General features: G+C 38.5%; 1 protein-coding gene and 2 long non-coding RNA genes across 4 annotated transcripts in view; all 3 read right to left on the bottom strand.

The window, feature by feature from the left end:
- Positions 1–443: 443 nt before the first annotated feature.
- LOC136259293 (uncharacterized) overlaps positions 444–25758 on the bottom strand; it is a 37950-nt gene continuing 12635 nt past the window's right edge. The window contains exons 2-13 of the mRNA XM_066052782.1: positions 5716–5757; positions 3051–3124; positions 2657–2977; positions 2219–2410; positions 2112–2171; positions 1949–2062; positions 1757–1892; positions 1564–1707; positions 1338–1511; positions 995–1283; positions 822–932; positions 444–761 (exon numbers count right to left, since the gene is read on the bottom strand). Coding sequence (XP_065908854.1) covers positions 565–761; positions 822–932; positions 995–1283; positions 1338–1511; positions 1564–1707; positions 1757–1892; positions 1949–2062; positions 2112–2171; positions 2219–2410; positions 2657–2977; positions 3051–3124; positions 5716–5757 — 1854 coding nt within the window. The 3' untranslated portion in view covers positions 444–564. The remainder of the gene's footprint in view (positions 762–821; positions 933–994; positions 1284–1337; positions 1512–1563; positions 1708–1756; positions 1893–1948; positions 2063–2111; positions 2172–2218; positions 2411–2656; positions 2978–3050; positions 3125–5715; positions 5758–25758) is intronic.
- LOC136258183 (uncharacterized) lies at positions 7100–7861 on the bottom strand. Of its 2 annotated transcripts, none has more exons than XR_010702608.1 (4): positions 7802–7861; positions 7653–7744; positions 7403–7595; positions 7100–7353 (listed from the first exon to the last, which is right to left on the bottom strand). It is a non-coding gene; the product is annotated as an uncharacterized lncRNA (long non-coding RNA). The 2 variants fall into 2 exon arrangements; XR_010702609.1 differs by having other exon boundaries at positions 7411–7595.
- LOC136258653 (uncharacterized) lies at positions 19126–23762 on the bottom strand. The gene is made up of 3 exons (XR_010702901.1): positions 23593–23762; positions 19986–20072; positions 19126–19503 (listed from the first exon to the last, which is right to left on the bottom strand). It is a non-coding gene; the product is annotated as an uncharacterized lncRNA (long non-coding RNA).

Raw genomic sequence — 25758 nt, 5'->3', positions numbered from 1 at the left:
TTCAAGGTAAATATATGAAGTTTGACCAATAGAAAGCTCCATTAGTTAAATCTCTTAGTGATTTGTACCACCTACCCGAATCGTAAATAGATTTGAGGCATGCACATCATTTCAAATGGTGCTTTCCATTGAAACCAGTGCAACCCCTCAATCCACTACTAAGTTATTATGCATTTTCATGGTCTTCACATCTGTCTAGGAAGTCAACAAAATATATATGAATACAAAACTAAGCTTAAGTGTAAGAACTATCAATTCCCAATTAAAACAATTACTTTTATATTTTAAAGCTTCACAGCATATAGCAGCACCTGTGAAGCATAACACTTCTGCTATTGAGCTATAACATCTGTAGCTTTATAAACTTAATTATAATTTTTTATCTAGATGCACCATACAAAATCTTTTAGTTACTATACTATAACTACTTTGCAATAAGTTGATGATTCATGTATAGTAACATAAAGTGGTTGTAACAGTAATCATTTCAATATTATTTAGATTGCTAAAAGTTGGCTACACAACTCCAAAATTATGCTGACCCCCTTTCAAACCCATCTCCATCTATTCATTAAACAAATCTGCATCCTGGTAGCATGTAGGTATCCTCAGAATCAACAAACAGGTAGATGCAGTTGGCAAATATTGTTGGGAGCCCAAGAAGACAAGGTCAATCTTTTTATTAAATCCTAAGGGTGGTACGCAGTCTGCACCAGTGCAGAAGATCAACACTTCCTCCAGCTTACATATGCCTTCACCAGCTACAATCAGTGTATGTACATGTGTATAAACAATGGTTATAAGTTATTATACACATTCACCTTCACATCTGTCCAGGAAGTCAACAAAATATATATATGATTGCTCCTCTGTTGCTCTGAGTGGGTTGCTATCTTCTGAAAAGGATGTGCTAAACATTCCTTTTAACATTACTTTAAAAATACATGTGGAGGTATAAATTTATTAAAAAATACTCAATGTGATTTGTGCTAACCTGCAGTCAGTGGTATCTTTGGTTTACAAAATAGAGGCTCCATTATTTCCGGGTAGTGCTTAACATAATGCATGACACCACTGCAGTGCAGCCCTTCAATAAATTGGTCAATGGCTGCCTTTGGCTTAATGACACAGTGATAATCAATTAATAAAGATACAATGCTATGTTTATCTTGTATCTTTAAAGCAGTAGTTAGCATGTGGCAGCCAGTCTCTAGCAACAGAAATTCATTTTCAGGCTCTTTAAAAATGTCACATAACTGTTCATCTGTATTTGCAGCTTCAATCTATATGCAAAATTATAGCATATATTGCAGGTACAGAAACTTATAGCCAAGTACCTCAGCAACAACAGATTGGAGTTGCAGTGGTAAGTGTTCACTTGGCACTTTAATTCCGGTTGTCTGACCAGTGGTCATGTAACGAAATAGAGCATCAGCAAGGATAGGAAATCCTGGCCCACCTTGAGCAATGGACATTCCAGCATAACATCCCATTGCTTTGAAATGCCCAGCCTTGGAGAATATTTGAAGTATAGACACACCAGAAATTTCTGTGCAGAATTACCTGGATTGCTGGAACATTACCAGTGAGAAACTTCTTCATCCCACCATACATGATGTCTGATTCTTTGAATGCTTTAATTAGCAAACGAAAGAATTCACGTTTTGGGCCGCCATAGTCTATTCCAGCCTCACCAACAAATGTGACCTAAATCAGTCTCATGTTAACTAACAAGCATACATGGATTGTACATTACCATTAGAGACTTCATTGGATCAAACTTCTTCTTCTTTGCTTCTTTTAAAGCATCCTTTAATAAGTTGCTGCGTCGAATGTCAATGCTGAGTTCATCATTTAAAGATGATTGAAGATGCTGTATGATTGACTGTATGCTAGTGAACAAAAGCACAATAAAAACTTAATTACGGTATTGCTTATAATATTATACTTGTTAAAATTTTGAGGGTCAGGATTTCCAGTATTTTCTACACTATTACTACAAGTTTGTAGCAATATACACTCATCTGTCTCTTGCTCATCAACACTTAGTAGAATTATACCACTGACAATGTATCATAAAAAGTGGCATGGCTACACTATATTTAAGTTACCTGTTATCACTTTGATACTGATTTCCATCACTCGTATAAGGTCCACTATCACTCTCATCACTACTATCAATTATTAAAGTTAACAATGTATACACCTTAGCTTTTACCTTATTTGTACTACATCTTCCCTTGACATCCTCTCTTCGTCTTCCCTTGACCTCTCTTCATCTTCCCTTGACTTCCTCTCTTCATCTTCCCTTGAACTCCTCACTTCATTTTCCCTTGAACTCCTCACTTCATCTTCCCTGGACCTTCTTTCTTCATCTTCCCTATTCCTCCTATCTTCATTTTCCCTTGACCTGCAAAGATGTGAATGTACTCTTAGACTATAAAAACATTAATGCATCCTTAACTCTTAGCTTGGTTTATTATTTTTATGTGAAACGAGGTTGCATTAATTTTATTATATTATTTGTATGTGTGTCTGTATTTCAATTTATATAGTGCATTGTTTTAATTGTATGATTTCCAGAATATGTGTGTGCTGAAGTGCATGCAATTAGTCCAAACAGTGAATTGTAAAATAATGATCAAATCCAATCAACCTCCTCTCTGCATCTCCCCTTGATCTCCGCTCTGCACCTCTGGTTGATACCCTCTCTTCATCTCCTCTTGATCTCCTCTCTGCACCTCTGGTTGATCTCCTCTCTTCATCTCCCCTTGATCTCCTCTCTGCACCTCTGTTTGATATCCTATCTTCATCTCCCCTTAACTGTCTCTCTACATTTCCCCTTGACCTACTCTCAGTGACTTCCCTCGACCTTCTGTCTACATCTTGGGTCTCTGAAACCTCATTCTGTCCAGGTTGTCCTTGATTTCGTCTTGATGGAAATGGTATTAATAAATCTTCATCACTATCTCCAATACTACATGTGCATATAAAAATAGAATAAAATTATATCATTCTGATACTCCATGTAATTTGTATGCAATACCTACCCATCACAAACTTCCAAATGCTCAGGCAGTTCGAAAATTGGAAACAACTCAAAGCACTTTGAACATGTCTCAACCTATACAATATAAAAGTTAGGTATTATACAAGCTAGTAGGAATTATTACAACAAGCAGATTGAAGGAGAACTGTGGAATCTAAGCAGGATTAGTGATCAACCAAAAAAGGTATGAAACAAGGGAATATACAGCTAAAAAGGAGGGGGAAAAGGTTGCAAATATAATAGTGGACATTAGAATTTTAATCCCTATACTTCAGCCTATAACCATGACCGAGTTAACTAGCTAATAAAACTGCAGGTATAGACAACCTCTTTTGTTTCACTACTTTTTAGCTATTTCCTTGTTAGCTAATAATTTTTTTTTGTTCCCTAATCATACAGTATGTTAGTATCATACAGTATGATATTGCTGTATAGTAGGGACCACAAAGGAGTAGGCATGGCCCACAAAATATTATCACCCAAAAAACAGTCTCAATTTCCCGTGATGACAATGAGGCAGTAATGGTTAGGTGAAACTAAGCCCAAACAAGGTTTCAGATTGACCCGAAATGCTTTCAACAAGTTGCTATGGAATTTTGAAAATAATTGATTTAATGGAATTTTCTACTGACTGACTGATGTCTTCAGACAAGCATAACTCAATAACGGCTAAGGCTACGGGCTTGATTTTTTCACTGTTCGATGTTGCTTTGGCCCAAGAGGTGCCTTTTGGCATACCGCAGTATGTACAATGCATTCTTCATGGACTTACCAGTGTCCTCTTTTGTTTCCCATTCATCTTTGCTGACAGCGAAAAGTGTTGATTTGACGATAGCATGCAAAGGTGCCTCTTTACAGTGACTTGCCTTTGCTTTAAATCTTTAAGGTGATCACTAAAGCCTGATAGTCTAAAGTGTTGATTTGGCGATTGCAGAGGTGCTTTTTGAACAGTTTCTTGTTTCGAAATACTGCGTAACAGGTTGAACATGGCCGACAACGAAGCATAATGGTTACTTCACTTTTCAGACGATAATTGGGCTGCGCGGTGCCATTCAGATGCAGTATGCGTGAGTTCACCAGTCTTAATAATTATTTACAAAAAAAAAGTTAACAAACAAGTACACAGAAAGATTTGGAATTTTCAACTAGAGTAGGGACCATAACACATCAATAAAAAGTACTGAAACAAGCTGGAGTAGTGCACGATATTCGATCACAGTAAAACAATAAGAAGTACTATATCTCTACTGTGCATTTCTCTGTATACTTGTCTAATTTTTGTTGTTTACTTTTTATAACATACTATTGTATGACTCAAAAAGGGCATACCACATCAGAAGAAGAATGACACCTGGCATACCAATGTAGTGTCTGAACACATGCCCCAACTATAGTATATACGTGTTGAACTGGATCCTCTAAAACAATTAATAACTCTTGGATGGAATTACATAAATTTTTGAAATTTGGCTCATTTGTAGTATTGTTTGACCTGCTAAAACTACTTCAAAACATTTTCATTTAAATTCCTGACATAATTGTTTATGGTCAATAAAAATTCCCCATAAACTGCACATGTCGACTCTGCTCTGGACAACTTTCCTGTCACTACTAATCATCTGGTTGCCTGAAATGGTATATCTCTTTCAGAAAACATCTACCTTTTGTTCTTACCTGTTTTCTAAGTACCCAGCTCAGTGTATACATACTATAATAATTATTAACAAATAGGCAAGTTCCATTATCCTTCATTTTAGCTATGTTCAGGACTTCAGGTTACTATGCAGCATTATAGATGAATAAAAGTAGAGAAACACCAATGCAATGAGTCCAGTCACTACAGAAAATATGGATAATTTTTGATACTCAGCGGAGAGGAAACCGTATATATGCACCACTGAAAATTGACACCTGGGACTGTTATTGGAAAGTGAGGGAACACAAAGCAGCCAGTCAGTCAGCATAAAATTCTACATAGCAACTATTGGAAGAGGTTCACATCACAATGAACATACCTTTGGGCTTGACTATGTCTGCCAAGGTGAATTTAATAATATCTACCATAATAATAGCTAATAGCTACCACCTGCAGCCATGCATAGAGATATGTATGTAGCAGTTATAGCTAGGTACTAGGTAAGCATTTATAATACTTAGCAGCAATAACTGTGTGTGGGAATATATGTATTCCAACCTGCATCCACTCTAAATTTGCTATCAGAATGCTTAAAGAGATACGAGTACTGTAGCAAATACAGGAAATCTCTTTAACATGCTCAAACATCCCTGACGGATTGATGCAATATGTACTCACTATAAAAACATATAATATTTCATAATGAACAACAAATATAGTTATATTAGGTATACTACACATAGATGGTTTAAGGGATATACCAAATTTCAAATTTTCTGGAGAAATACTTCACCAATTACAGTGTATACCATAACACAGTAATGAGTAGATATTCTATTGCATGCAGTTTGGTCAACAGTTATATATGAGCAGTGATGCACCAATTAACCAGTAAATAATTGGAAATCAGTTATCAGCCATATTTTAACAATATTGATATTAATAGGAGATTAATAACTCTTAACAGTGCCGCATCACAGGTTATCAGTTACAAGCAAGATCTGCACAATGTAGTTACAAATCACATTACTTCAAGATTTGCATCCTCATCACTGTATGTTTCTTCATCTTCCTGTATGATAAAAAGTAACAGCCTACACTTATTAGTACACTAAAACCTTATAAGCAATATATTTAGTACACATGGTGCATAGTCCATACAACGTATCTTCCTCGACTATATCATATGATCAATTAACTACAAAAGATCCCTTCCCATTGACTACAAAATTGAAAACAGAGGGAACAGCTTGCTGAGTGGAACTGGTGTGTCTTCCTGAAATTGCTACTCATGTGAGGGGAAATAATTAAAAGTGTACAGCTAAACCTGTGTATCAAGGACACCTTTTTGGACCAACCAAAAGTTTCCTGATTATCAAGGTGTCCTGGATGCAGGGATCACTCCGCCATCCAAATACTATATCTATGCAAAGCATAAAACTTTAGCGCTTGGCGCGCTGCGCGCGCCAAGCGCTAAAGTTTTATGCTTTGCATAGATATAGTATTTGGAAGTTGGAATTAATGAATTCCAATTTGCAAAGTTTATATTTTTAAGTGCTTCCAGCTTTTAATGCGATGGTTACGGTGGTTGCTGTGGCTTATAGGCGATAATTGAAGCCATTGTATACAGACCTTACTGTAAGATTTTCTAGGTTTTCTGTGTGGGTATTGTTTAAAGGAAGCATGCTAAATGCATTAGCTACATTACACAGCTACAAGATACAGGCTTTGAGCTGCAGCACTAGCTCCTGCTAAACGTCGAACTATCCTAATAGAACAGTCAGTACAATTATTCATAAAAATGAAGTCATTGTGATTAATGATTTGGCTATAGCTATAACCACAAAATAATATGTTTGGAAGCATGATCATGAAGGCTTGCAATTGCAAGATGTGAAGACAGAGACTAGTCATCTAATCAGCGCTACATTGCTTGCAGTAGCCCAACACTTGCAGCTTCCTGTCAGGATAACTATGCAATTTAAGCGAGGTGGTTTTCAGTGTACATGTAGGACTGTTCAATTTATTGGACCATGTCTTCTCACTGACCAAAGATATATACTGCTGCTCCTGTGTCAAGTTCCATCACTAGGTGATTTCCATTCAGTTATTAAACAGGCACTTTGTAGCTTTCAGGAACTGTTGATGAGACTGAATGTACGTGGATTATGTCGGCAGTGGAATCTTCATCTGAAGGCTCAGTGTTCAGCTGTCGGAGGTCATCATTGTTAATGTGATCCACTCCATCCATTGCATTTGCCAGACTTTTTTTCTGAGGACTCTTTCTTATGACTGTTGTGACTCTGCTGTGTCCTCTTTCCAGGAGCTTTGCTTCTGCCAGCTTTAGCAATGTGGTCTGTGCGAAAGCGCTTGCAATTGTTGCAAACCAACTAAACTACTCCTCGCCATTTGTTACATTTTAAGTTAACGAACAAGATGTATGAATAGATAGTTAACACAGAGCCATAACATGTACAAATTCTAAATATTATATTACAAGCACACATACAGAATATATTGTAAATCAGTTACACACACTTACATCAATAGAAGATTACATCATATGCAATTACAACATTTAAATGTATACAATCACATTGACTATCCTAATGTGTGTGTTACTTTAATTTTAGTTGTCAGTGAAAATCTGGTTTTCCATCTTTTAAACCTAAACGTTAAGATCAGAATACACATAAAACTTGTTTTATGTTGCTTACCCACATACCAGTTGGTCAGATGTAAGGCATAACTACTTGTGGTGTCTCCTCTTCATTGACCTCTCCTTCTCTTATTGACCCCTGCCTCGCACTTGCCTTTTATTTGTCACTTGACATACTAGCAGAGAGTTGATGACGAATAGCGGGCATGTCATCCTACAAATGTTTCAGCAGAGTGACTTTGACTGTTCGTCTAGAGTATTTATGATAGCAAGTGTTTCACAAAATTAATAGTCACTGTATGTGTTACCTCCTTTTTATCCATACTGCTGTCCTGAGATCGACACCATAACCATGAAAATCTTGTTTGAACTTTCTTTGGGCATAAGGTTCTTGTACAAACTAAATGCAGTAAAGACATTACCACAAAGTGTATACTGACACACTGCTATAACATACCGATGGAAGTGGTTGTTGAAATAATAAAATAGATTGGTGTAGCCAAATGCCAACTGTAATACCTAACACGAAACAGAATTTTTCATACTGTATGTGGCAAGATGTTATACATACATAATATAAAGAACTTTGTGTGGGAGGATCATGCTCATGCACATTACGGGATACTAAGTATTGCAAGATCTAGAGGCTCTCTGCTATCAGACATCCAGAATGTACCCAGGTATCTTGGGATACTAAGTATTATAGGATCTAGAAGCTTCCCACTATCAGACATCCTGGGATGTACTCAGGTATCTCGACATACTTAGAATTGTAGGATCTAGTGGATCCATGCTATGAGACGTCCTGGGATATACTCAGGTATCTCGGGATACTAAGTATAATGACTTCAGACACACTGATATGAATATTTAAAGTATCCTTTTAGAACTTCATGAGGTGACAAAGTTGCACTAGTTCAAAAGCAGCTCTCAAGATGCATGCTCAACCTCCTCTGGTCCCAGGTCATTGACCATCCCTTCATATTCCCATGCTCACCTGAGCGGTGGCCTTCAACTCCTTCACTTTAGTTTAAAAGTATTAGTGTAACTCCTTCACAAAAGTGCACTCTTGTAAGATGGGGTATAGCTACTGTAGATAATGTATATAGGTTTCATCACTTTTGCAGGATTTTATCACTAAAAGCTTGATATATCGGTCATTATGTGATGTATAAGGGTCATTTGTCAATTTAAATATAATCTAATCCAAAACAGCCAAGCTGTAAAAAAAGTGTGCGGCCCTCAGAAAGGCTATGGTGAAAAAAGATGTGAAATCCAAGGTGGCGGCCAAGAAATGGCTGTGATGGTAGGTTAATGGTAAAAATTTTAATAACGTCAATTCAGGTGAATTTTTGTGCCGCTTCACAAAATTTACCTAAATTGTCATTATTAAAATTTTTACCATTAACCTACCATCACAGCCATTTCTTGGCCGCCACCTTGGATTTCACATCTTTTTTCACCATAGCCTTTCTGAGGGCTGCACACTTTTTTTACAGTTTGGCTGTTTTGGATTAGATTTCATTTCTTTTTGTATTTGTATACCCCAAAGCCGGCCTATGGCCAGCTTTGGGACTTTTTTAACCTATGTTTTTTTCTTTACTACAGGAAAAAGAAAAGATGAAGTAGATGTACTGTAAATATTTTATCAGTAAATGTACAAATTATATATACTGTATAATACATATGTGACCGGATTTGCGAAAAGGGGTCTTCCACACACATCAAATTTGCCAACTTTGACAATTGATAACTTCAGATTGGAAAGAGCTATTGCCTTGAATTTTGGACAGTGGTGAGCACCACAATAGCTGAATACGTGGTGAAATTGTCAGGTTAATATGTTACTTGAACACTGAGTTATGGTCTCCAACGGTTACGGAATTGGATGTGTGTGGAAGACCCCTTTTCGCAAATGCGGTCACATAATATTATATTGATTACAGAAATCTCCATGGTGGTTTCTTTGTAACTGAACACTCTACAAGGTGACTTCTTCTAATTGCTCTCTCTACAGGGTGAATTGTTTGTAGCTGAACGATCTACAAGGTAACTTCTTCTAGCTGATCTCTCTACAGGGTGATGTGTTTGTAGTTGAATTCTGTATAGGTGATTTGTTTGCAGCTGAGCTCTTTACAGAATGGTTTCTTTGTAGCTGAACTCTCTAAAAGGTAACTTCTTCTAACTGATCTTTCTACAGGGCAATTTGTTTCTGGCAGAATTTTCTACAGGGTGATTTGTTTGCAGCTGAACTCTCTACATGGTGGTTTCTTTGTAGCTGAACTCTCTACAAGGTAATTTCTTCTAGCTGATCTCTCTACAGGGAGATTTGTTTGTAGCTGAACTATCTACAAGGTAACTTCTTATAGCTGATCTCTCGACAGGGTGATTTGTTCGTAGTTGAATTCTGTACAGGTGATTTGTTTGCAGCTGAGCTCTTTACAAAATGGTTTCTTTGTAGCTGAACTTTCTCCAAGGTAACTTCTTCTAACTGATCTTTCTACAGGGTGATTTGTTTGTAGCTGAACTATCTACAAGGTAATTTCTTCTAGCTGATCTCTCTACAGGGTGATTTGTTTGTAGCTGAATTCTGTACAAGTGATTTGTTTGTAGCTGAGCTCTTTACAAATTGGTTTCTTTGTAGCTGAACTCTCTACAGGGTGATTTGTTTGTAGCTGAAATCCCTACAAGGTAACTTCTTCTAGCTGATCTTTCTACAGGGCGATTTGTTTGTAGCTGAGTTCTCTACAGGGTGTTTGTTTGCAGCTGAATTCTCTACATGGTGGTTTCTTTATAGCTGAACTCTCTACAAGGTGACTTCTTCTAGCTGATCCCTCTACAGGGTGATTTGTTTGTAGCTGAACTCTCTGCAGGTGATTTGTTTGTAGCTGAACTCTCTACAAGGCGATACTTCTAGGTGATCTCTCTACAGGATTCCTTGTTTCTAACTGAACTCTCAACAGGGTGATCTGTTCATAGCTGAACTTTCTACTGGGTGATTTGTTTGCAGCTGAACTCTCTAAATGGTGGTTTCTTTGTAGCTGAACTCTCTACAATGTGACTTCTTCTAGCTGAACTCTCTACAAGGTGACTTGTTTCTAGCTGATCTCTCTACAGGGTGACTTGTTTGTAGCTGAACTCTCTACAGGTGATTTGTTTGTAGCTGAACTCTCTGCAAGGCGATACTTCTAGGTGATCTCTCTACAGGATTCCTTGTTTCTAACTGAACTCTCAACAGGGTGATCTGTTCATAGCTGAACTTTCTACTGGGTGATTTGTTTGCAGCTGAGCTCTCTAAATCGTGGTTTCTTTGTAGCTGAACTCTCTACAATGTGACTTCTTCTAGCTTAACTCTCTACAAGGTGACTTGTTTCTAGCTGATCTCTCTACAGGGTGACTTTTTTGTAGCTGAACTCTCTACAGGTGATTTGTTTGTAGCTGAACTCTCTACATGGTGGTTTCGTTGTAGCTGAACTCTCTACAAGGTAACTTCTTCTAGCTAATCTTTCTACAGGGCGATTTGTTTGTAGCTGAGTTCTCTACAGGGTGATTTGTTTGCAGCTGAACTCTACATGGTAGTTTCTTTGTAGCTCTACAATGTGACTTCTTCTAGCTGAACTTTCTACAAGGTGACTTGTTTCTAGCCGATCTCTCTACAGGGTGACTTGTTTCTAGCTGAACTCTCTACAGGTGATTTGTTTGCAGCTGAACTCTCCACATGGTTTATTTCTTTGTAACTGAACTCCCTGCAAGGTGACTTCTTCTAGCTGATCTCTCTACAGGGAGATTTGTTTGTAGCTTAACTCTCTACAGGTGATTTGTTTGCAGCTGAACTCTCTACATGATGGTTTCTTTGTAGCTGAACTCTCTACAAGGTAATTTCTTCTAGCTGATCTCTCTACAGGCCGATTTGTTTGTAGCTGAACTCTCTACATGATGGTTTCTTTGTAGCTGAACTCTCTACAAGGTGATTTCTTCTATAGCTGATCTTTCTACAGGGTGATTTGTTTGTAGTTGAACTCTCTACATGATAGTTTCTTTGTAGCTGAACTCTCTACAAGGTGATTTTTTCTATAGCAGATCTTTCTACAGGGTGATTTGTTTGTACCTGAACTATCTACATGATGGTTTCTTTGTAGCTGAACTCTCTACAAGGTAACTTCTTCTAGCTGATCTCTCTACAGGACAATTTGTTTGTACCTGAACTCTCACATGATTGCTTCTTTGAAGCTGAACTCTCTACAAGGTGATTTCTTCTAGCTGATCTTTCTACAGGGTGATTTGTTTGTAGCAGAACTCTCTACAAGGAAACTTCTTCTAGCTGATCTCTCTACAGGGAGATTTGTTTGTAGCTGAACTCTCTATACATGATTTGTTTGCGGCTGAATTCTCTACATGATGGTTTCTTTGTAGCTGAACTCTCTACAAGGTAACTTCTTCTAGCTGATCTCTTTACAGGGTGAATTGTTTGTAGCTGAACGATCTACAAGGTAACTTCTTCTAACTGATCTCTCTACAGGGTGATTTGTCTGTAGCTGAACTCTCTACAAGGAAACCTCTTTTAACTGAGCTCTGTACAGGGTGAATTGTTTGTAGCTGAACTATCTACAAGGTAACTTCTTCTAGCTGATCTCTCTACAGGATGATTTGTTTGTAGCTGAACTATCTACAAGGTAACTTCTTCTAGCTGATCTCTCTACAGGGTGATTTGTTTGTAGCTGAATTCTGTATAGGTGATTTGTTTGCAGCTGAGCTCTTTACAGAATGGTTTCTTTGTAGCTGAACTCTCTACAAGGTAACTTCTTCTAGCTGATCTCTTTACAGGGTGAATTGTTTGTAGCTGAATTCTCTACATGGTGGTTTCTTTTTAACTGAACTATCCATAAGGTGACATCTTCTAGCTGATCTTTCAACAGGGTGATTTGTTTGTAACTGAACTCTCTACAAGAAAACTTCTTCTAACTGATGTCTGAACAGGGTGAATTGTTTGTAGCTGAACTCTCTACAGGGTGATTTGTTTGTAGCTGATCTCTATACAGGTTACTTATTTCTAACTGATCTCTTGAATTCTGTTCAGGGTGACTGCTCTATTAGGATGACTGCTCTATTAGAGTATCTCGATCTCGCACTTGCTACACCAAGTTGGATTTCGTGTTATAACTCCGTGGCTTTAAGTCTGATTTTTCTACACCATTGAAGAGCCTTTCTAAGATGATAACTCCATCTGTACAGCGATTTTCAATGCATTACCCCAAGTGATTTATCTGGTAGGCGTGGCAAGCATAATAATAATAATAATAATAAAAATTTGCTAATCTCGATTGCGTAATTGTTACACACTGTTGATTTTTTCGCTGTATCTTCCTGGTTTTTAGCTCGATTTCTTTCAAACCACAAAAGGTTTGAGGTTCAATAGTTAACCTATTCACCCACCGATTTTCAGCTTCTTCCCATACGCGGTTTACCCTGTAGGCGTGACAACATGTTGGTGTTATTTTTCGTGCATAATCGCTCATAACTCTTTGTCTGTGTATGGTATTCCAGCCAAAGTTGGTACAGAGATGCGCCTTTATACCCCCCTTCTGTGTGCCAAATTTCAAGGCAATCGGATAACGCGTTCGCGTTTTATAGCAGTTTTTGTAAGTGTGCGAAAAGAGGAAGAAAAAAAAACGAAGAAACTAAGCCAATTTTTGAAGTCGCATATCTCAGGAATGCCTGAAGCGATTTCGCTCAAATTTGGAATGTGGAGTGCTGAAGTTGGAGGGAATGTACACAGCAAAATTTGTCTTGTTTCATCCAGGCAGCACAGAGCTACGGAGGTGCGAAAATTGCGTTTTGTTTCTTCCTGTCAATATACTCACGGGGTTGCGCGCCGGCTTCTTGGGCCGCACGACACACTACCGTGTGTCTTGATGTACCTTGAATAACACCTTCTATGAAATTTTTGAGCCTGGTGGGTGGGTCCTCGCGAAAATAGGTTTTACGTCAATTTTTACAGTAATTCCCCTTTGAAGCATTGTTTTCATGTTTAAATGGTGTGAGATGTCGTAAATGTCACAAAGGAGCTTTAAAATGTGTAACAGAACATGTGGGTGTGTCTTGTGGTCAGAATATGGACTTGAAATTGGGAGCAGATTTCACAGCTATTATTTCCGACTGGATATCAGTTCTGATGTTTGAAACTTATTTAATGGGTAAAGGTACTGTGTGTCTACGCATGCGTGAAAAATTGTGGTCAAGGAGGAGTTTCATTTTGAGATATCGATTTCTGTAAAAATTGCTAGATCTTCCATTCTATCAAGTTACCTTTCAATAGAACACTCCCACAACACATCAAATATGTACACCATACACCGACCAACTACCTGACAACATGTTACTATGTGGTTCTGGTCACAAAACATAACCATCGGCATTTCCAAGTACTGCAAGTAGTGATGTTCTATTTGGTTATGAGCAGAGCAGAACTTGGTCTCCTGTCCACCTTATTTGGATGCTATGGGAAGCCATATGAGGCAACAACACAATTTTTTTACAACTTTCACATATATTTACAGAAACGAATGTTGTGTGGTGCACTTAATGATAGCTTAATTTACCCAAGCATATTGTATGTTACAAAGGTATGTTTCTTATGTGAAGCCATATAGTTTCATTTGATTAACCATCGTGATTATTATATCTAATCCAAAACAGCCAAGCTGTAAAAAAAGTGTGCGGCCCTCAGAAAGGCTATGGTGAAAAAAGATGTGAAATCCAAGGTGGCGGCCAAGAAATGGCTGTGATGGTAGGTTAGTGGTAAAAATTTTAATAATGACAATTCAGGTGAATTTTTGTGCCGCTTCACAAAAATTCACCTGAATTGTCGTTATTAAAATTTTTACCACTAACCTACCATCACAGCCATTTCTTGGCCGCCACCTTGGATTTCACATCTTTTTTCACCATAGCCTTTCTGAGGGCCGCACACTTTTTTTACAGCTTGGCTGTTTTGGATTAGATTTCATTTCTTTTTGTATTTGTATACCCCAAAGCCGGCCTATGGCCAGCTTTGGGACTTTTTTAACCTCTGTTTTTTTCTTTACTACAGGAAGAAGAAAAGATGAAGTAGATGTACTTTAAATATTTTATCAGTAAATGTACAAATTATATATACTGTATAATACATATGTGACCGGATTTGCGAAAAGGGGTCCAATTTGCCAACTTTGACAATTGATAACTTCAGATTGGAAAGAGCTATTGCCTTGATATTTGGGCAGTGGTGAACACCACTATAGCTGAATACATGGTGAAATGTTCAGGTTAATAATTATGTTACTTGAACACTGAGTTATGGTCTCCAACATTTACGGAATTGGATGTGTGTGGAAGACCCCTTTTCGCAAATCCGGTCACATATATTGATTACAGAAATCTCCATGGTGGTTTCTTTGTAACTGAACACTCTACAAGGTGACTTCTTCTAATTGCTCTCTCTACAGGGTGAATTGTTTGTAGCTGAACGATCTACAAGGTAACTTCTTCTAGCTGATCTCTCTACAGGTGATGTGTTTGTAGCTGAATTTTGTATAGGTGATTTGTTTGCAGCTGAGCTCTTTACAGAATGGTTTCTTTGTAGCTGAACTCTCTAAAAGATAACTTCTTCTAACTGATCTTTCTACAGGGCAATTTGTTTCTGGCAGAATTTTCTACAGGGTGATTTCTTTGCAGCTGAACTCTCTACATGGTGGTTTCTTTGTAGCTGAACTCTCTACAAGGTAATTTCTTCTAGCTGATCTCTCTACAGGGAGATTTGTTTGTAGCTGAACTATCTACAAGGTAACTTCTTATAGCCGATCTCTCTACAGGGTGATTTGTTCGTAGTTGAATTCTGTACAGGTGATTTGTTTGCAGCTGAGCTCTTTACAAAATGGTTTCTTTGTAGCTGAACTTTCTCCAAGGTAAGTTCTTCTAACTGATCTTTCTACAGGGTGATTTGTTTGTAGCTGAACTATCTACAAGGTAATTTCTTCTAGCTGATCTCTCTACAGGGCGATTTGTTTGTAGCTGAATTCTGTACAAGTGATTTGTTTGCAGCTGAGCTCTTTACAGAATAGTTTCTTTGTAGCTGAACTCTCTACAGGGTGATTTGTTTGTAGCTGAAATCCCTACAAGGTAACTTCTTCTAGCTGATCTCTCTACAGGGTGATTTGTTTGTAGCTGAACTCTCTACAGGTGATTTGTTTGTAGCTGAACTCTACAAGGCGATACTTCTAGGTGATTTCTCTACAGGATTCCTTGTTTCTAACTGAACTCTCAACAGGGTGATCTGTTCATAGCTGAACTTTCTACTGTGTGATTTGTTTGCAGCTGAACTCTCTAAATGGTGGTTTCTTTGTAGCTGAACTCTCTACAATGTGACTTCTTCTAGCTGAACTCTCTACAAGGTGACTTGTTTCTAGCTGATCTCTCTACAGGGTGACTTGTTTCTAGCTGAACTCTCTACAGGTGATTTGTTTGTAGCTGAACTCTCTACATGGTGGTTTCGTTGTAGCTGAACTCTCTACAAGGTAACTTCTTCTAGCTGATCTTTTTCACTGCATATTTGTTTGTAGCTGAGTTCTCTACAGGGTGATTTGTTTGCAGCTGAACTCTCTACATGGGAGTTTCATTGTAGCTGAACTCTCTACAATGTGACTTCTTCTAGCTGAACTCTCTACAGGGTGACTTGTTTCTAGCTGAACTCTCTACAGGTGATTTGTTTGCAGCTGAACTCTCTACATGGTGGTTTCTTTGTAGCTGAACTCTCTACAAGGTAACTTCTTCTAGCCGATCTTTCTACAAGGTGATTGAGTTTTTTGCAGCTGAACTCTTTACATGGTGGTTGCTTTGTAGCTGAACTCTCTAAAAGGTGACTTCTTCTAGCTGAACTCTCTACAGGATGATTTGTTTGCAGCTGGATTCTCTACGTGGTAGTTTCTTTGTAGCTGAACTCTCTACAATGTGACTTCTTCTAGCTGAACTCTCTACAGGGTGACTTGTTTCTAGCTGATCTCTCTACAGGGTGACTTGTTTCTAGCTGAATTCTCTACAGGTGATTTGTTTGCAGCTGAACTCTCTACATGGTGGTTTCTTTGTAGCTGAACTCTCTACAAGGTAACTTCTTCTAGCTGATCTTTCTACAGGGTGATTTGTTTGTAGCTGAATTCTCTACAGGGTGATTTATTTGCAGCTTAACTCTCTACAAGGTGACTTCTTCTAGCTGAACTCTCTACAGAGTGATTGATTTTTTTTGCAGCTGAACTCTCTACATGGTGGTTTCTTTGTAACTGAACTCTCTACAGGGTGATTTGTTTGTAGCTGAACTCTCTACAGGGTGATCTGTTCATAGCTGAACTCCCTATAAAGTAACTTCTTCTAGCTAATCTTTCTACAGGGCGATTTGTTTGTAGCTGAGTTCTCTACAGGGTGATTTGTTTGCAGCTGAACTCTACATGGTAGCTTCTTTGTAGCTCTACAATGTTACTTCTTCTAGCTGAACTCTCTACAAGGTGACTTGTTTCTAGCTGATCTCTCTACAGGGTGACTTGTTTCTAGCTGAACTCTCTACAGGTGATTTGTTTGCAGCTGAACTCTCTACATGATTGTTTCTTTGTAGCTGAACTCTCTACAAGGTAATTTCTTCTAGCTGATCTCTCTACAGGCCGATTTGTTTGTAGCTGAACTCTCTACATGATGGTTTCTTTGTAGCTGAACTCTCTACAAGGTGATTTCTTCTATAGCTGATCTTTCTACAGGGTGATTTGTTTGTAGTTAAACTCTCTACACGATAGATTCTTTGTAGCTGAACTCTCTACAAGGTGATTTCTTCTATAGCTGATCTTTCTACAGGGTGATTTGTTTGTACCTGAACTATCTACATGATGGTTTCTTTGTAGCTGAACTCTCTACAAGGTAACTTCTTCTAGCTGATCTCTCTACAGGACAATTTGTTTGTACCTGAACTCTCACATGATTGTTTCTTTGAAGCTGAACTCTCTACGAGGTGATTTCTTCTAGCTGATCTTTCTACAGGGTGATTTGTTTGTAGCAGAACTCTCTACAAGGAAACTTCTTCTAGCTGATCTCTCTACAGGGAGATTTGTTTGTAGCTGAACTCTCTATACATGATTTGTTTGCGGCTGAATTCTCTACATGATGGTTTCTTTGTAGCTGAACTCTCTACAAGGTAACTTCTTCTAGCTGATCTCTTTACAGGGTGAATTGTTTGTAGCAGAACGATCTACAAGGTAACTTCTTCTTACTTATCTCTCTACAGGGTGATTTGTTTGTAGCTGAACTTTTTACAAGGAAACCTCTTTTAACTGAGCTCTGTACAGGGTGAATTGTTTGTAGCTGAACTATCTACAAGGTAACTTCTTCTAGCTGATCTCTCTACAGGATGATTTGTTTGTAGCTGAACTATCTACAAGGTAACTTCTTCTAGCTGATCTCTCTACAGGGTGATTTGTTTGTAGCTGAATTCTGTATAGGTGATTTGTTTGCAGCTGAGCTCTTTACAGAATGGTTTCTTTGTAGCTGAACTCTCTACAAGGTAACTTCTTCTAGCTGATGTATCTACAGGGTCACTAGTTTGTAGCTGAATTCTCTACATGGTGGTTTCTTTGTAACTGAACTATCTACAAGGTGACATCTTCTAGCTGATCTTTCAACAGGGTGATTTGTTTGTATTTGAACTCTCTACAAGAAATCTTCTTCTAACTGATGTTTTAACAGGGTGAATTGTTTGTAGCTGAACTCTCTACAGGGTGATTTGTTTGTAGCTGATCTCTATACAGGTTACTTATTTCTAACTGATCTCTTTAATTCTGTTCAGGGTGACTGCTCTATTAGGATGACTGCTCTATTAGAGTATCTCGATCTCGCACTTGCTACACCAAGTTGGATTTCGTGTTATAACTCCGTGGATTTAAGTCTGATTCTTCTACACCATTGAAGAGCCTTTCTAAGATGATAACTCTATCTGTACAGCGATTTTGAAAGCATTACCCCAAGCGGTTTACCTGGTAGGCGTGGCAAGCATAATAATAATAATAATAATAATAAAATAAAAATATTAAAAATTAGCTAATCTCGATTGCGTAATTGTTACACACTGTTGATTTTTTCGCTGTATCTTCCTGGTTTTTAGCTCGATTTCTTTCAAACCACAAAAGGTTTGAGGTTCAATAGTTAACCTATTCACCCACCGATTTTCAGCTTCTTCCCATACGCGGTTTACCCTGTAGGCGTGACAACATATTGGTGTTATTTTTCGTGCATAATCGCTCATAACTCTTTGTCTGTTTATGGTATTCCAGCCAAAGTTGGTACCGAGATGCGCCTTTATACCCCCCTTCTGTGTGCCAAATTTCAAGGCAATCGGATAACGCGTTCGAGTTTTATAGCAGTTTTTGTAAGTGTGCGACAAGAAAAAGAAAAATAAGAAGAAAAAAAAAACGAAGAAACTCAGCCAATTTTTGAAGTCGCATATCTCGGGAACGCGCGAAGCGATTTCGCTCAAATTTGGAATGTAGAGTGCTGCAGTTGGGGGGCATGTCCACAGCAAAAATCGTCTTGTTTCATCAAGGAAGCACAGAGCTACGGAGGTGCGAAAATTGCGTTTTCTTTCTTCCTGTCAATATACTCACGGGTGTTACGCGCCGGCTTCTTGGGCCGCACGACACACTACCGTGTGTCTTGATATACAAGTAGATCGATCACTATTAAGTATTATAATGCACATCGTACTGTTTTTTTTTTAATCACTTAATATTATAAGAAGTACGTACGAATGTATTATGCATCACTACACTATTATGTCACAATATTGATAATGAACAGATCTGGTGATGACAAACTTGGCACGACCACTGCATCAATACACCTCCATCGAAGAGACACTACTTCAAAGTTATTTAGTGTGCAACGGATTAGGTAAAACAAGTAAGTGTAAAAGAGGGACTCACTATGTACGATAGCACATCCACTCAATAGCACACTCAATCATTGTGTCATGGAGAAGTGGTAGATACAAAAAAGGCTTGGATGATACCAACATTTTGTTGCTACGTATATGGAATACATTCAGAAGCAACGACATGCTTGTAACAAGCAACCCTAAGTGATGAATCTCATCTGTAAGTAAAAGAGATATAAATAATATAGTCCACTGGAGTGTATGCATGTGTGTGTTGTGTGTGTGTAGATATGTGTGCGCATGTGTGTAGTGTGTGTGTGCATGCGTGAATGTAGTGTGGTATGTGTAGTGCATGTGTGTGTGTGTGTGTGTGTGTGTGTGTGTGTGTGTGTGTGTGTGTGTGTGTGTGTGTGTGTGTGTGTGTGTGTAGTGTGTATGTGTACATGTACATGTATAGTGTGCGTGTGTGTAATATGTGTGTCTTTCTAGTTGGGTGTGTGTTATGTGCGTGTGATGTGGTGTGGTGTGGTGTGTGTTGGGTCATGTAAGTGTGTATACAGTATGTATGCATGAATTTGTGTCTGTAGTATGTGTACATGCAAGTGTCTCTAGATATTAATGTGTACCAAAAATTAAATTTTACAATAGCTCATACACTGTATTCTAACATGTATGTTATATGTTACAATAATATATGTACCTTTCAATATAGTTGCTGCTTGAAATCATTGTAGCACTGTCAGACATACACATATTTATCAGATAATTTTTTTTTACAGCAATGAATCTGTAATAAGGAGTGACAAAGCCACGTGAAATCCTGACACACAATAACACAATAGTGTGATATAGTGAGGGGAAGGGCATCACGACACACAATAACATAGTGAGGGTAGGGGCATCACAACACACAATATTACAATAGTGTAACATAGTAAGGGGAGGGGCATCACAACACACAGTAATACAGTAGTGTAACTTAGTGAGGGTAGGGGCATCACAACACATAATAATACAATATTGTAACATAGTGAGGGTAGGGGCATCACGACACACAATAATACAATAGTGTAACATAGTGAGGGTAGGGGCATCACGACAGACAATAATACAATGGTGTAACATAGTGAGGGTAGGGGCATCACGACAGACAATAATACAATAGAGTAACATAGTGAGGGTAGGGGCATCACAAAACACAATAATACAATAGTGTAACATAGTGAGGGTAGGGGCATCATGACACACAATAATATAATAGTGTAACATAGTGAGGGTAGGGGCATCACGACACACAGTAATATAATAGTGTAACATAGTGAGGGTAGGGGCATCACGACACACAATAATACAATAGTGTAACATAGTGAGGGTAGGGGCATCACGACAGACAATAATACAATAGTGTAACATAGTGAGGGTAGGGGCATCACAAAACACAGTAATACAATAGACAATAATACAACAGTGTATCACAACACACAATAATACAATAGTGTAACATAGTGAGGGCAGGGGCATCACAACACACAATAATACAATAGTGTAACATAGTGAGGGCAGGGGCATCACAACACAAAATAATACAATAGTGTAACATAGTGAGGGTAGGGGCATTACGACAGACAATAATACAATAGTGTAACATAGTGAGGGTAGGGGCATTACGACAGACAATAATACAATGGTGTAACATAGTGAGGGGAGGGGCATCACAACACACAAAAATACAATAGCGTAACATAGTAAGGGGAGGGGCATCACGACGCACAATAATACAATAGCGTAACATAGTGAGGGTAGGGGCATCACGACGCACAATAATACAATAGCGTAACATAGTGAGGGGAGGGGTATCATAGCTTCACAACTTAGGGGTGGGAGACATATACACAAAATCATATGGTACTACTGTGTTTTATTGAGTACTTTATGGTTGCATGCATGTCCACTAGACCAAGCCGTAGAAAATTTCTATGATGTATTATGTGGCCATTGCAAAGTGGCATTAATTTAGTGCAGTGTGAAACGTGTCTATTTTAACTAGTAGTGTTACATAAAAAATCTGACTGGTTATTGGCAAACCATATATCGTCCGCATTTTTGCATATCGCTATCAGATCGTCACCAAAACAGACATGTTTAAGTGCAACAAATAATGTTTGCAAATGCATTTTCTGCAATGCAATTATCTTTGGCTGATTGCAAAATTCTAGCTTCACTTTGATTTTCGCCTTGACCAAGGATGAACACTAGAGTACAGGATATATTGGAGTGCCACCTTGATATAGGCCTGTCAAGGCTAAAATTAATTTATTGCTAAAGCTATAGAACTTTGTTACGATCAAGGGTGTAGGCAGTGGGGGGTTCGGATGAACCCCCCTTTCAGAAGCAGAATTTCTTAAAAATTAAAAATCACACCAAATCTTACAGCCCTGTAGCTCTCCGGTAGCTATTTGCCCACTGGTGCTCCTTTGTACTACTCTTGAGGGTCACATCACATTAATGCTGAACCATATCTATTGCATCACATGATCAATTGTGTACGTGATGCATGGTTGAAATGGCGTTAGTGAAATGGCGAAGGACTGTTCTATGGTTTATTACAAGGCAGAACTTGAGTGGTCGTGTTATACATGTGTCAGGTTAGCACAAACTGTGAATTGTTGATGTATATTTACCTGATGAATGATTTGTTTATTTGGTAAATGTTGTGGGCACATGATGTCTCCAACATACTGGAGTACAAGCCATGTCTGAAGTTATTGACCATCAACAGCTGGATCAGCTGAGAGCTGAGAATAATGTTTAGCTGGAAAAAAGTATTGCCAACTAAGGGACTCGAGTGTGGAGGGCTTCCGTGCACTAGGAAATTGAAGTTGGCTGTCAGTATGCTGTCTGGAAGTAAAGATAAGTTAGTTTTACAATAGGCTTATAGTTTCTATAGCTGCATAAACAGCAGTGTGTAGGTTTTAGCTAGTTAGATGCACAAACAGCACCTTTTAATCTTACTGCCTAAGGACATATTTTGTGTATGCACTATTTTAGTAACATGGTCTAGGGGAAGCACCCAGGCCTTCCTCTTAAGACATTCCACTTTAAATCTGAACCTCCTTCAAAAAAATCCTGGCTACGCCCCTGATGATGCTTACAATAAAACCTAACAGTACACATTTAAACAGTATGCTTAGTAAGGACAAGCTCTCAGCTCAAAAGTTATATACAATTATTGATACATTTAGAACAATTTAAATGTACTTTACAAAAATGTACTAAATTCAAGAGTCAAGTGCAACTTTTAGTGAAAGTCAGAAGTCAAAGCATATTTTTTGAGGTTGACCACTTTGACTGAGGATGAACATAGGAGTACAGGATATGTTGGTGTGGCACCCCCTCACTGTTTATATATATATAACTAGGCACTAAGGTGTTTTAGTATTACGAAAACACTCTCCAACAAATCTGTGTGACACTATCTTTCAAGTTAAGCGCAAGAGTGCTGTCTTAAAACATCATATTGCATCTTAGCTACCTGTCACTTGATGCAGTGGTTATTCAAACATTTATAAGTATTCACCACTAATTTGCAGTGGTGTTTTAGTAGATCAAAATATCAAGGTAGTGTTACTTGTAATATTGTAGAATGAATAGACCGTATTCCAAATGATGTCACACGGATTTTCTATTTGGGGGATTCTTATATTTTCGAGTATTATCACCAATGGCGATCGAGATTTCAAAGATTGATATAGAAGCTAACAAACTAGATATCCAGGCGAAATTACCAGGTTTGGTTATTACAGCAAAGAAACAATAGTTTTTCTTCTAAACTTTGAAAACCAGCTGAAAATTTTTAACCTGGCATTAGAGGATAGATTTTATACCCTTATAATTGTACCTGTTAGTTTTAGGTCAATATCTTCTTCCAGGGTTGAATAGCGATTTGAATATTATTAAGCCCCATTGGAACTCTCACTCGAAATTGTTAGAATACCCCAAACAGCCACAGCCATTTTATTTTGTGACATCATTTGGAATACGGTCTATTGTGGCACTGTTCAAGTGTGATGGTACAGCATTTAATCAAGAAAAAATTTCCTGACCTTATACTTTATGTATAATTGACACATTTAATTCAGCAGGTGGCTACATTAGGCAGGTCACAATTGACATTCTTCATAAGAATGGTCAACTAGACATATTCTGGGACCATCACATAGTGTTATGTGCCATCCCTCCCCATTGTTAAATAGACTACCGACTACCCAGCTTGCCAGTGCTAGGACAGCCGTGTATCATCCCCATACCTTTCGCGTTCCAGTCAAAATGTAGCACGCGCTTCTTTTCTCCCGTTAGCGTACGCAAATACATGTCTTATCACCATTCGCCACTATATACTCCTCTGACAGCAACCTCTCGTCCACTGTTGTCACAAAGTACACCCCAATGTAAGCGCCTGGCATGAAAAAAGGGCGGATTGTCGTTTGATAAAACATTTTAAATCGATCGATGGAACAAAAATAAGATGGCGTTGAGAGAATGCTGAAACTTTACTAAGGAAAAGCCAGTCGTGTTTCATTGTCAGCTGAAAGTAAATCACCGATAAACACCTCTGCTGTGATAATGATTTGTTTAAACCCAGACTCGAATAGATTTGACGTCACCAGGTGGATCTACCAGCAACTTCAAGCCAAAATGGTATGTTTTTTTTTTTTTAAATTCATAGCCAGGTGTTAACCCCTCGTAATCGCTACACTTTATGCAGAAGTATGGTATATACGGTGTGCTTTAGGTCCTACACCCAGACCCAAAGGTGTAACCCTCGCGTATGGAAAGTTCCCCAATGGGTGCCTATACTTTGGCCATCGATTTTTTTAAATAGCTCATGACCTAGGATTTCCGGTAACGCCCTCTGCAGGGTAATTCGATCGGATTCAGTAGCCCTATCAGCCATATGGTTAAGCAAATGCAGTTTATCTGATGCCTGTCACAGCACGTAGGCTATTTATACCTTGTGTGCAGTAGCTAATAGACCTCTACTAGACCTCAAACCATACTTTCAAATACAATACACATTATGCTCCTTCTTTGTTCAACCTGTAACATTCTTTGTTAGTTACTGGATTTGACACTTAAGTATGCTTAGCTATATATTCCGGCACAGTATAGAAACTTGTGGTTAGTGGGTACTAGAAGAAAGAACTAAACTGGCAAGCAGCCATATAGTTCTTAATTACCTAGCTAAACCTCTATGTCAGAGTAGCTAGCTAACTACGTGTCAAATCTAGTATCTAATAAAGAATGCTACTGGTCGAACAAAGAAGGAGCATAATGTGTATTGTATTTGAAAGTATGGTTTGAGGTCTAGTAGAGGTAGCTAGTAGCTACTGCACACAAGGTATAAATAGCCTACGTGCTGTGACAGGCATCAGATAAACTGCATTTGCGTAACCATATGGCTGATAGGGCTACTCAATCCGATCGAATTACCCTGCAGAAGGGAGAACAGCAAGCTGATGTGTTCATGCATCAAGTGACTACTGAAAATCTCCGCCGCTTGTTTCAGGTTAGCTATAGCTAGCTAACAGAGGGACGTGGATCTACCTTGCAGGATTGCTATGGCTAGCTATATCATAGCTATACGTACAGTGTATAATGGTGTTTTTTATTTTTTATATATTTTTTTTGTTTTAAACTAGCTATAGCTAAGTACTTCATAGATTGCATTTTTTTCCTTTCACATACAGGTTGACCCTTCAGTCGTCTTCTTGAAGGACAGTATTGACGAATCGATGCATTTTCCAAGTGAGAATGGGACCTTTAACCTGTCTCAAGAAGGTGTGATGCCCTTTTCAACTCTACTGGTGGAAGGCAGGAACTTGACAGAGGGCCGTACCAGGACCCCAACTGGGACCCCATCTTCCCATGTCCAGTCTTTAAACAGCAGCAACAGCAGTATACCCGGGACCAATCCACCTGTACATGTACTTGCATCGTCCACTCCCTACCAGGGGTCATCTAACTCTATGTTCAGATCGGTGGTGGCAAGGCGTCCTCCACCATCTTCCACTGTGAAACTGGTGCAAGCCAAGCTAACAAAGAACGGCAGGACAATAAGGTTTCATGATAAAGCCCAGATATTTGTGAATATCACAGAATCTACAGCTCACACTGAGTTTATATTGGCTGCGATACAACAAAAGTGGGGATTGGATCACGTTATTGTGACAAATAATGGCCTAAAAATTGAAAATTCATCTGCCACTCAATGTAGCTAGCTGTATGTAAAAGCAATGTGCATATACTGTACACAGTAACAATACAGGACTTGTGGTTTACCGTATGTATAACTTTATCATTTTCAGGGTTAGCTTTCTGGAAGGCACCCAGAAGGAAATTATATGCCATGACACAGAGGGATCTCAATATGATTCAAGATGATACTGACGATGACATTGACGAAGAGCTGGCAC

This window comes from Dysidea avara, chromosome 6 (assembly GCF_963678975.1).
Source record: "Dysidea avara chromosome 6, odDysAvar1.4, whole genome shotgun sequence".
Classification (NCBI taxonomy): domain Eukaryota; kingdom Metazoa; phylum Porifera; class Demospongiae; order Dictyoceratida; family Dysideidae; genus Dysidea; species Dysidea avara.
This window is presented reverse-complemented; position numbering and strand designations above follow the sequence as displayed.